General features: G+C 43.3%; 2 protein-coding genes across 5 annotated transcripts in view; one reads left to right on the top strand and one right to left on the bottom strand.

The window, feature by feature from the left end:
• Positions 1-984: 984 nt before the first annotated feature.
• The window catches only part of LHX8 (LIM homeobox 8), a 185,899-nt gene continuing 173,894 nt past the window's right edge, over positions 985-12,989 (bottom strand). The window contains exon 9 of the transcript XR_014549733.1: positions 985-1,005. The gene's annotated coding sequence lies outside the window, so the exon portion shown is untranslated. The remainder of the gene's footprint in view (positions 1,006-12,989) is intronic.
• The window catches only part of SLC44A5 (solute carrier family 44 member 5), a 147,871-nt gene continuing 136,247 nt past the window's right edge, over positions 1,366-12,989 (top strand). For 2 of the 4 annotated variants that reach the window (XR_014549710.1, XM_083620944.1), the window contains exon 1: positions 1,367-1,953. Coding sequence is in view for 2 of the 4 variants with exons in the window: in XM_083620944.1 (XP_083477070.1) it covers positions 1,917-1,953 (37 nt within the window). In the remaining 2 variants the exon portion in view is untranslated. Of the gene's footprint in view, positions 1,954-12,989 lie in introns of all 4 variants that reach the window. The other 2 variants (XM_083620946.1, XM_083620948.1) reach the window with 2 other exon arrangements.

Below are 12,989 nucleotides of genomic sequence, written 5' to 3' on the forward strand. Positions count from 1 at the left end.
TCCTTTCCCCCTTAAGGTAACATGGATACAGTTCCCAGGCAGCCTACCATCCGGACATAAACCAGAACTGTTGTATCATCACCTTAAACCAAGGGGTCAGCAACCTTTTCCAGTCATGGGCCGGTCCACCGTCCCTCAGACCATGTGGTGGGCCAGACTATATTTTGAAAAAAAAATGAACGAATTCCTATGCCCCACAAATAACCCAGAGATGCATTTTAAATAAAAGCACACATTCTATTCATGTAAAAACACGCTGATTCCCAGACCGTCCGTGGGCCAGATTGAAAAGGCGATTGGGCCACATCCGGCCCCCAGGCCTTAGGTTGCCTACCCCTGCCTTAAACCATGATTAATGGCCTACTGACAGCTCAACCATTGCCCACATTGTCAAATATGGCTCAACAGATGCAAGGGAGGCATTTTTAATTTTTTTCCCGCTTTTACTTTGAACATATAGCTTGGCATGGCTCAAAAAGACATTTGGAATGAAAGTTTGCTCAAATAAAATATAGGTTAATAGTAATGAAAACTTTCATTTTACTTGTTGCATAGTGCAGGGTCCCTGAAACCATTTATTATGTATTCTTTTACATGCATACCCAGAAAGACTACAAGTAATGCAAGTAACCGGCACCTTGATTTGAGTCTTCTCTGTTCTTCATAAGTGATCCTGAGACTTATGTCCCAGAGCAGCGGAGATGAATTTCCTGCACCTTATACATGTACCTACAGGGCGACACCCAACTTTAGTCATATTCTGAGCAGACCCATTAAAATCAATGGAGTTAAGTAATTTGCCCATAGATTTTAGCGGGTCTCCTCTGAGTAGGACTAATGGGTTTATGCACTCTGCTGCCCCTCTCTATTCCTTATCACAATCTTAAAATACAAAATGTTTTTAAAAATGTTTTAATGCAATGAAGCCTTCAGATCGACTGCATCGCCAAACTGTGAAGGAGGATTCTCCAAGGCTGCGAGCACAAGGCCTAAGCTGATGCATCCCTGTCGTGCAGCGAAACTCCTTCATCAGCACGGGAGGAAAGGACAGCTCCACGGGAGCCTAGAAAACCGAGAGCAAACTTTCCAAGGGCAACTTTGCATGTGGGGAAAGGCGCCGCTCGGGGAAGGACCACCCCGCAAAGCCAAATATTGCCCTAAAATGTAGGCAGCATTGAGGATTTTCCCCACTCCCGGGCTGCTGAAGAGATTTTCTACTGTCTAAAAATAATAATAATAGACGGTACCCCAACACATTTGGGAAAGTCGAAACTCCACAAGGCTTCTCTCCAACAAGTGGGGAGGGGGGGAAGAGGAGAGAGGAGTAAAAGCGCCTTTGACTGTCCCCCACCGGCCTTAAGCACAGACGCCCCTGCGTGGCCAAAGTTAGGCTTCCCAGAAGAAGCCCCTCGGGCCTGAAGTTGGCGAGCCTTTCCGGCCGGTGGGCGGGCTCATTGGCGCCCTCGGGGGGCTCTCGGCGCGGTCTGGCTCGCTGCATATGGATGGCGGGGCGGGCTGAGGCGCGGGGGGCAGTCCCACGTGCCCCCTCCCTCCCCGCGTGCATGGGAAGGCCGGGAAGGCATTCAGCAACTGCAGCTGTGCTGCTGCTACCGCCGCCGCCTCACAGCTCGCCTCAGTGTTTACCTGCTGCAGCCCCTCTGCCTTAACCAGCGCAGGAGCGACGAGAGCGGAGGGGGGGGTCGCTCTCGGGGCGCGGGAAGCTCGGCGAGGAGGGGGGAAAACAACAACCGACCCAGCGCTCGGCAGCTCCCGCCGCTGCTGCTGCTTCTTCAGAGCCCGCCTGCGGCTGCCTGCCTGCTCTCATGCCATCACAGCAACAAAGAACACGCTGAGCAGCGCGCGGAGAGAGGCGCCCGGGCTCCAGGCTCCACGAAGCCGAAAGCCGGCGGGCGACCATGGCTAGGAAGGGGGACGCCGCTGCCTCTCCTTACGGTGAGTGAGGCGAGGGGTGCTCGGGCGGCGGCGGCAACGCAGCGAGGGCAGAGTGAGGGGCGGGCGCCGCGACGCAGCCCAGTCCGGGCCGGCTCCTTCTGGGTTTCATTCCGGCCTGTTTTGGCGCGCGCAGCCCCGCTGCCGCCGGAGTTTGTTTGCCTTTGGCGAGCGGAGGGAGCCGGGCAGGTCCCTCGGTCGCCTCCGCGTTTCTGAGCGCCTTCCTTTTCCCCCTACATTCCCGTCCTCTCTCTCTCTCCCTTCCTCACTCAGGCGAGCGCGGCTTGTTGCTGCGCCCTTGAGGAGGTCGGAAAGTTGGGGCTGACTGAGGCTCGCGGAGCGACGGCGAAAGGCGGCAAGTCCGGAGCAAAAGCCGCTGCTCTGCCGCTTCCCTCACGGTCGTGTAACAGGGAAGAGAGGAGCGGGGGGGGGGGGGCAGCCGGCAGGTGCACCGCCGCCGCCGCTTTGTCTTCCCTCCCGGGGGAGGACCGAGCACTGCTCCTTGTGGCCACGAGGTGCGAAGGGAGACATTTGGGGAGGGGTGAAACGGAGGTGGGGGGGGATGGGGCATGAAATGGGGTGCGAGGCGCTGGGGAGCTTCGGCCGAGGCTGAGGAAATTTGGTGTGGGCAGCTGGGGCTTGTCAGTCACCTCTCCCCCCCCGATGAAAAGGGGGTTTAAATTAGCACCGTGGCAACATTTATTTATTTATATTTGCGTGCAGCCAGAAGAGGAAGAGGGGGAAATGATGGTGGTGATGCTGGACATACAACTCTGCTTCCTCGGTTTGGGGAGGGAGGCGGGAAGTGGTTTCTCCTGTTGCGCCAGGAGTTAAGGACGAGAGATTTGGAGGCAGATATGGTGAGAATACTGTGTCAGGCTTGGGTTTAGGAGAATAGGGCTACTTGCAGGGATGCTTCCGACTTGGGAATCTGGGGTGTTGGATTTGTGGGGTGGATGTATCAGCAGGAGCAGGAGGGATTTGAATAAAAGGTTAGGCTGAGAATTGTGGTGCTGAGGCTGAGCTGTAAGGGCTTAGTGTGGAGCCGGAAAGACTAGACTCAAGAGTTGCAGTGGGGTCGGGGAGGGATGTCATGTCTAAACTGTGTACATTTAAAGCACAAAGAATGCTGGGGACTGTAGTTTGTTAAGGGTGCTAGGAACCATAGCTCCCCCAGGGGTAAACTACGGTTCCCAGGATTATTTGAGGGAAATAATGAGCTTTAATTGTGCATTAAATATAGGGCGTGCACTGGTGATTATTTTCGAGGGAACCCAGTGAATCAAGGATGCACGATTTGGGGGTAGTGATGGTCCGTGTTTTAAGGACTTGGAATGCCTGTAATGGAGATGTAGAACTAGAGACTGTGGTGTAGTGATAAACAAATAACCCCATTTGTGACTGCTGTTTCTGTGTCCAAAATATTAAAAAAAATAAAAATAATGGATATAGGTGAGTGCTGTTAATTTGGTGTGTGTTGTGGTGCATAAGAGGGAATAAGTAAACCCATAAGGAGCTGGAGTTAGAGAATGTAGAGTTGGAGCATTTTTCTATGCATCCCATGCCATTTGGAGGCTTTGATGTTTTAGCTAGGCCATTTGTGTCTACAGTAACAGACTAGTACTTTCAAAATCTAATAAAATTCCAATTTAAAACATATGAAAGCTACTGAAACCGTTTCTTTCCCTTCACATCCCTTTTCCAGCTGAACCAAAATCAGTTCCCTCCCAAAAAGTATCTTCTGAAATATGTTTACCCTTGGGCTTAGCACATTTAATTTAACACAGGGACAGTACATTTTGGTTTACTGTAGTGGGGAAACCGATATGTCCATGTTTTATATGAAGCTGTTAAAATATGCTAAGGAATAGCAGATATCTGAACTGAGAAACAGACTTTAAAATGTGGTGTGATCACACAGCTATAGACGTACCAGAAGTGAGAACTGAGTCACAAAAATGTGGTGGTTGTTACTTTACATCTTCTGTGTGACGGCTAAAAAGTGTTGTGTCAGTGTGACTATCTGATGGCGTACCATACAACACATAATAAGCAATGTTCATTCAAATCTTATTGCCTCTTTTTGTGTAGGAGAAGCCATGAGATCTGATGAATTATGCAAACTTACAAAACTGCTGGGATGTATGAGGTGTTAGGGGAAAGGTAGTACCTCTTCTGGGGTAGTTTGTCCACCTTTGGTCCCCACCCTGCACTCAGCTGTCACCTGTGGCTCCTGGAAGCTGTCAGAACCCAACAGCAGCCACACCCTGGGATCAGCTTTAACTGGCTGGCTAAACCAGTGAGGGTAGCTGATGGGTTTCAGATCCTCAGCAAATTAGGGACTTTCCCTTCATGCAAAGACAGTCTCCAGGGGATTGAGCAGATGAGACCAATAGTGCTTTTCCTCAGCCTCATCTTCTGAAAAATAAATCACATCCAATTTCTCTCAAATTCCACAGCAGCAATTTGAAATTTTGCTCCACAGTGTGTTTTCAGGTGGTTTCCAAGGCTACAAAGAAAATAATAGAGGAAAAGCTGAAGGCCTTTTCCAGAGGAAACTGATGAATGCTGAATTAAAACGTGTCTTGGAACTGGGTAGTAGTAATGTCTTGACAAACATCTGAGAGCATTGGAATCCCAATAAGATTATACCAGCTATGTAGCAATTTTAACCCTTTCTCTTACTTTCAATTCAGCTGCAATGGAGTTCAGAAGGGAATGGTTTTGGGTTGTTTTTTTTAATTTGAAATATTTCAAGTAGCTTCCCATATTATTGCTATAGCATGCAAAGTTCTGGAGTATTGCAAAGAAAAAGCAAACCATGCTAATGGTTGGCTGTTAAACAGAGTTTAAGAGTCAAGCCATTTAAACCATTTGTTGTTTTTACCAGCTAAAAAGTTCTGGCATTAAAAACATGAAAAAGTTGCTTTACAATAACTAATGAATCTCATCACTATAACTTGATTGAAGCCCCTTTAGATAGCTGAGAATCAGAAGTGGGAAGAGTGCTTCTGTGCACAGGTCCTGCTTGCTGACTTCCCAAAGGAATCTGGTTTGCCACTGTGAGAATAGGATCCTGGGCTAGATGAGCATTTGACCTAATCAAGCAGGGGTTTTCTTAGGTTATTTTGTCCCAGACCCTTTGCACTAATGGCTATTAAAGCTGCACAGAAGAAGACTGATAAATGTTGTTTACACTATGATATTGTTGTGAGTTTGGGTCTGTGTGAGTAGGCCATATTCAAAGACCCTTCTAACCCTGATCCAGCAAGTGTTAAAATATCCCACTTCTAACAACCGTGTCGCTCACCACCCCAGTCTCCAAAGTGGTGCAAGATTACAGGGGTTCCAGGTGCTTACACACAGTTTGTGTTTCCTTCAGAACAAGGCACAGCAGAGTCTGTGGTGTCTTTATGATATATGGTTTATTTCTACAAATATACAATTTGAGCCTATCGGGACGTGGGTGGTACTGTGGGTTAAACCACTGAGCCTAGGACTTGCCGATCAGAAGGTCGGTGGTTCGAATCCCCGCAATGGGGTGAGCTCCCGTTGCTCAGTCCCTGCTCCTGCCAACCTAGCAGTTCAAAAGCACATCAAAGTGCAAGTAGATAAATAGGTACCACTCCGGTGGGAAGGTAAACGGCGTTTCCGTGTGCTGCTCTGGTTCGCCAGAAGCGGCTGAGTCATCCTGGCCACATGACCCGGAAGCTGTACGCTGGCTCCCTCGGCCAATAAAGCGAGATGAGCACCGCAACCCCAGAGTCGGCCACGACTGGACCTAATGGTCAGGGGTCCCTTTACCTTTACCTTTACAATTGGAGCCTATGGTGGAGGGGTTCACAGCATTAACACCCCAAAAGGGTCCTGTTTGTCCAGTAGTTGTAACCTTGGATTGAAGGCTATTCCCAGCTTGCTGCTTTGCTTCTAGACCTCAACTCTGGCTTTGTCTTTCTAACTAACTGAAAGGTGGAAGGGGGGGCACACCCATTTGCTGTCTTGCACAGAGCCCCTTTCACTTTGTTTCCCTTAATGCCCCATCAACCAAGCGACCATCTAATCCAGAAACCAGCCTGGTTTATATTTTCACACTTGCTGGATCCAGGGGTTAGAAGGGTCTCTGCGTACAGCCTACTCTCACTGCCCAAACTCATAACACTATATATCTTATTTCAGATATTGTTTCCTGGTTGTGTGGATGGAATACACAGGGAAGTACAGATTCCTACTGTTCAGTGGAAGTGTCCCCCCCTCCCCACAGCTTCCTAATTCACAAATTAGTGTTCATTCATCAGTAGAAAACCCTTCCACGGATCCTTTTCATTGCAAGGGATATCCACATTCAGCACATTTAAACTTTTAAAAGTCATGTTTGCTCTGACTTTGCTGGATTTGCTTTTGCTGCCCCACTTCTTCAAAACTGTGGGATTAAAATGAAATAGATGAGGTAAAGCTGTTTGAACTCTCTTATCTAAGTTATATCCCTTTACCAGTTACTTTCCCCTAATAAATGTCTATAATAAATGCCCCCCTTCCCTACATTCTTTAATCAATAGAACATAACTAGTTTCCCATGTTTCATACCTTGCAACTTTTTAATGTCCCTTAGATGTAAACTGTTGTACTAACTCAATGAAAAAGAAATATGCCTCTGTCAAAGCAAAGTTTATACAGCTGGCACTGTAGGGAGAAATCTATCAGTGTAATTACAGGCTGCTTTTTGTATATTATAAAATGCAGTTACTTAGAACCATGCAGGGCAATTTCTTACATTGCTTTTTTTCTTACACATGCTATTAGTGTGTACATAAAATTTTGGAAATAGTTCCCAGCACTTAAATAATCTGAATAGCTGACACGTCTTTTCAGAAGGTACAAAAAATAAATATTTCATGATACTTTCAAAGGGAAGATTTGTGAGAAGTAAAAGAATAAAAGCAGACCTCAATCTACAAGCTATTCAAAATGAATTATTCTAACCAATGTATTGGGACTAAACTGATTTAAGCTGACACACACTTGCTCTGGCCCTGGCTGGCCATGATTGGAATTACATCAGCAAAATGATCTTGCCATTTGCTGAGCATATGAATCACATTGTTGTTGATGATGACAGTAATACTACTTCTTAATCTTACATGTATGCCATGTTGACTTCTGATCAGTTTCTAGTTGCAAATACAGAACTGACTGTTGATCATTTATACAAATTTAGGCCACCCTAATTTCATGAGCCAAGAAAATCTAGAGAATATTTCTGCTTATTTATAGCTGGTCAATAATTGGTACCATAACATCAGACTGATTCCCTTTAGTTCTATCTTCTATTCTCTCTTATCATCAAGCAATTGTACCATAGATGCGTGGTACATTTAACTGGTGGTACAGTTGGTGCCACAGTTGTTTGGTACAATGCATTTAAACATGACCTAAAACTCTTTATAAGCCTCTTTCACAGCAGAATACATTTGAAAGGGAAGAAGATCCATGAAATATAGAAATACACTTTTTGTTAAGATCTCTTTTCTGAAATAAAAATGGCATGTGAGTAATTTGTAAATCAATAGGTGAACTGTTGGAAATAGAAATGGATGTATTGGTGCAAAACCCAGCTGAGAATTACTGTAAGCAACTTAGCCTCTCAGCTCCAGTCCTGAATTATAAAATGGGAAAGAAAATGGGTTATTTCATTGGAGCTTGCAAAATTCTAATGATATTCTTATTATTATTAAATTAAATTTCTATACTGTCTTTCATCCGAAGATCACACAGAGGATTACAATATAAAAGCACAAAAATACATACCATAAAAACAATAACCACCTTGCACATAGTTTAAATATGTGGTCCTGAATTGTGGTCCTGAGTGGTTTAAGGCTTTACAGGTCAATAATAACTGGCAGTTAATGCAGTCATGTCAGGATTGGCATTATATGCTTAATTCATCTTGCACCAGTGAGCAACCTCCATACCCTCCAACATTTCTCTAATGAAAATAGGGACATCCTAAGGAAAAGTTGGACATTCCGGGATCAAATCAGAAACTGGGAAGGCTTTCCTAAATCATGGATGTCCCTGGAAAATAGGGACACTTGGAGGGTCTGAACCTGGCCTCCAAATTCTGCACCAGCTGAAGTTTCTGAACTGTCTTCAGAGGCAGCCCTACATAATAACATGTTGCAATAATCTATCCTAGAGTTTACTAGAGCATAGTAAGTATAAGTTTGGCTATCCCTGTCCCTGCGCCACCGAGGCTACCTAAGTCTCAAACAACAGCGAAGGATCCAGAAATACCTGCAAGCTGTGTAACCCTCTCCTTCAGAGGAAGTGTAACCCCATCAAGAGCAAGCAACCCTCCCATCCATCCAGTCTAGGGAACCAGTAACAGTGACTTGGTCTTATCTGGATTGAGTTTCAGTTTGTTGGCTCTCATCCAGTCAATTACTGAGGAAATACAGCAGTCCAGCACATCCACTGCCTCACCTGCAGATGTAAAGGAGAGATAGACAAATAGAGCTGCGTGTCACCAGCATGTTGCTGACAATGTATTCCAAAACTCCAGATGACCCCACTCAGTTGTTTCATGTAGATGTTAAACAGCATTTAAATTAAACCCACACTGAAGGCTCCACAGGGCTGAAGAGCACTCCCCAGGTGTTATCCAAGCAAAACTGAAACCACCACAGAGTGGTTCCACTGCAAAATGGTTGCTTTTAGTTTACATGTATGTAAACTATTCATTTTGCTTATTTCCCTCCTCATCAATAGTTTATGTCTATTAGTCTGTAATTTTATTACTTTTTACTCTGGAAATTATAGGCAGGAATGTGAGGATCTGTAGCCTTGGTTGCCCACTGATCACAATTTGTTTATTACCAACTGGTATGTGAGAAGTCATTGGGACCTCACTTGTAATGGGGACACCTTCACAGTATTTACTTCTTTGCCACATAGTTCTATGTGTTTCTCATGTTGAGCCTCAATAAAATACTTTCACATTTGAAAAATCCTAATTGTGGCTAACATTGTGTGTTTACTTTTCGTACGTATCTGATGTACTTTGTATAGCTCAAAGCGTAACCACATTTAAAACTTGTTGAGCAATTTTATATATTACGTAGACAAATAAACATGTTCATCATGAAATATGCGTATATTCACAGCTTCTCTTGGCTTACTTTTCAATTTGTTAAGGTTTTGCATCCTATTCATGTCAGCTGGGAATTATGCCAAGCAGGATTTGGCTGCTGGATTATTCTTTTTCTCATTGTTAAACTGAAAGGCTATATTGAAAGGACCAGATACAGAAATCCCTCCTATAAGTGTGCAAAATGAGATACAACAAGATGCAATGACATTTTGGATATATTATAGTCATATTGTAAATATGTATTTTAGAGTTGTTTAACCTAAATAGTAAGGACTTCAACAAAGCATTATGCAGAAAGAAACTATCTTAAGATATTCTATAAATATGTACCTTATGTAGGGAGTTTTAAGGCATGTATCATTTTTGTATTGAATGTTTAATAATCTTAACATATATAGAATATTTGCATAGAATAAACTGTATATATATTGATGCATATAAAATAGGAAATACTGTTATATTTAAATTTTTATATATAAACTTGAGCCTTTGGTACAATAACAGGTTATGATATTTAAATTTTTATATATAAACTTGAGCCTTTGGTACAATGACAGGTTATGTATAGTTTTGTTAACATTATTATCTTGTTTGTGCTTTAGGATGCTTGTTATGATTTTAACTGTGCAAATACTTAAGAACACAGGCAACATTTGTAATCATGAGAAGTCACACCGAGTGGGATTATTCTCAGCAAAGCTACATTGTTTTAAGGCTGAAAGTTCAAAAGAATTATTGACATAGAAATAATCAATGTTTAGGAAGGTTTTTCTTATTTCTCTGTGCACAAAAGGCCATGGCAACTAATAAAGTTTTTGTTCCATTTGAAAAATCATTAAATGCAAGAAACAGCAAAAAGATACAAAATGCATACGTTTGGCCCTGTGTGAATTTGCTGAGCAGAATGTGGCTGAAATGGCAGAACTTAAATGCAGGACAAATAACTAAGTTATTATTCATTAATTTATGTATTGTTTTTTACATGTGCATCAGGGTGATTTACAAACATACAGTAGAAATAGAACTAAAAATGCCCACAGCTAAGAATAGTTTTAAAAACAATACAAAAAACAACAGCTAAAGAGAGATTTTAAAACAATACAGAATTGACACCTAAGACAGATACCTTTTCATACAGCTGAAAAAGCTTGCTGGAACAAATATATCTTTAAAAAATATGATAGTGTGAGGGACTGGCAGGGGTCTGAAGAATGTGTGGCAGAGGCAGGGGGTCAGGGGGTGACCCAGGAGAGGGGGCCAGCAATTTATGGGGTTTGTCATCACCCACAAGGCAGGAGCCAAAGTAGGGGGAGGAAGAAGAGTTAGGGCAGTCTGAGACAGAGAAAGGCACATAGGATGTGGCAGAAGAAGAAGAGGCTGTTCTGGCAACAGATGGGTTAGTAGATTCCTCACCTTCCCCCACCCTGCTGTCTCCCAGCTCTAAGAGGGACTTGAAGCAGGAAAGAGAAGTACAGTGGTACCTCGGGTTACATACGCTTCAGGTTACATATGGTTCAGATTACACACTCCGCTAACCCAGAAATAGTGCTTCAGGTTAAGAACTTTGCTTCAGGTTAAGAACAGAAATTGGGCTCCGGTGGCGCGACGGCCGCAGGAGGCCCCATTAGCTAAAGTGGTGCTTCAGGTTAAGAACAGTTTCAGGTTAAGAACGGACCTCTGGAACGAATTAAGTACTTAACCTGAGGTACCACTGTGACAATTTCTGGGCAGGAGAAGTCTCAGGTTGTGGGTATGCAACCTGTCAGGGGAGGGTATATAAGCCAAATACTGATAAAACATATGACACAAGCTTCTAAATAATTGCATTTTATTTTTATTTATTTTATCAATTTCATAAAATTTATACACTGCTTGATGGTAAAAAAACCCCTCAAAGCATTTTACAGAAAGATAAAACCATAAAATAAGAAAAAAATATGATACATTAAAACACACAAGAACTTAAAATCCTAAAACAAATTAAAATTCACATCAGCTTCCAGGTACCTGCATCACAGGCTGCAGTCACATGCAGAGTTTTCCAGGAATAAAGCCCATTAAACTTAGTGGGGCCTCCTCCTTAATGAGCATAAGGAAAGGATTGGGATGCATTTAATTATTTCTTGTTGCATTTATATACAACTTTTCCTCCAAGGAGCTCAAGGTGGATCTGTCCCCTCCTCATTTAATCCCCACAATAACTCTGTGAGATAGGTTAGGCTAAGCCTTCGGGTCATCCAGTCCTAGTTTGACAAGCTAACCGTTACACCACCACTGGCAGTGTTGGCAAACTATATTGAATCAGACGTGATAAATCCAGATTACCTAACCTATGGATCCAGACAACCTATGGGCAGATTTTTGCCAGTTGCCCCTTCTGCCTTTACTGCCCCCCCATTTGGAACAGCATGGGGAATGGTGCTAGGGGATGCAGACAGAAGCGGAAATTAGTGAAAATTGCTTCTCCCCCCCCTCCTTGCTTAGTGTGATCCTTCCTGGACCTTGGTCTCTTCTGCAAATGGAAAGAGACTTTTTTTTTTGCAAGTTTGGATTCAGCCCCATATTTATGTGAGGCAATACAGCTTCAACAGGCTGCATCCCCAGATTTTTTGTCTTTTAGACATCAGGTGAAAACCTTTTTATTCTCTAGTCTAGAGCAGCCTTCTTCAACTTAACATTTTGAACTGCATTTGCCATTAGGCAGCATGTCCAAAATATCTGGAGGGCACCAAGTTGTAGAAGCGTGCTGTGACCCTTCTACAGTGTTTTTATTTTTCCTAGCCCCAAACATATTTGTTTTTCTACTGCTTTTAACTATGGTCAGTTGTTTTGATTTGTTGTAATTGTATACTGTACTTTGAGAGTGTGCAGGTTAGCTGATGATGACAAATGGAAGCTCACAACCTATCTGAAGAGTAGCTGTGCTAAGCTGTACACAGCTGCTGAACGATTGCGTACCCAGTTTCTGAGCAGGAGGCAATCCTTGTAGGGAGGTGAGATGCTGGTGGAATAAAGAGAAATGGAATACAGCTGCAGGTGTCAACCCATGTTAGCTATACGCCATTCAGTCTTGCATTGTTTTTTCATCATCAGCTAGGCAGTCACTTTATCTGCCTATTTGAATGTTTCCTTGTACTGATTTGAATAGCAAAAGCAATCATTGTTGCATTTCTATGAAATGCTGATTAGTTCATTGAGGGTAGACTTTTCTAAATGTTTTAACAGTCATGTGTGGAGCCATAAAACAACAACAACAGTGTAACAAAAACAATCAAATCCTATATGAAATGGAACAATTCAGTAAATATAACAGAGCCACCATTAATCAATTGATTTATTAATATAAGACTAATTAATACTTATCTATACTTAGAGCTTTGTTCTCTGTTCCCCAAACCAAAAGAAGAGATCATGTGAGCCTGCCATTGGACAGTCATTGTGAACTTATTATAATTGGACTTGCGGTGTGTAACTAATTCACTGTAATAGGACCTCAGGTCCTCTCACAGTTTGTTTTGTACCAGTATGGAAATATCCCCATGTACATTCACTACTCTGCTTAGGGGCCTATGAAAGGAGAATAGTTTTGAGCTCCTCTACTTCTTTATTCCCGCAAAGTGCTAATATGTGGCAGAAGACCATTCTACAAATTAGGTGCTAAAATGGGAGCCAACTGCTAGGGGCTGATGTTAATTTGCCCCCCCCAATAAACTATTTGAGGGGGCTGGTCCTTTCCAAATTGATGGACATGGCTATTCAAATGGTGTGTGCACGCCGCATCATGTGATTGATAATGCAGGGGAGGGCCTACCTGCTCCCCTCAATATTTTATTCAAGTTGGCACCCCTGGATGTTATAATAGCATTCAGTAGATGGCCCACATATTGCC

Source organism: Podarcis filfolensis, assembly GCF_964270895.1.
Source record: "Podarcis filfolensis genome assembly, chromosome: 6".
Classification (NCBI taxonomy): Eukaryota; Metazoa; Chordata; class Lepidosauria; order Squamata; family Lacertidae; genus Podarcis; species Podarcis filfolensis.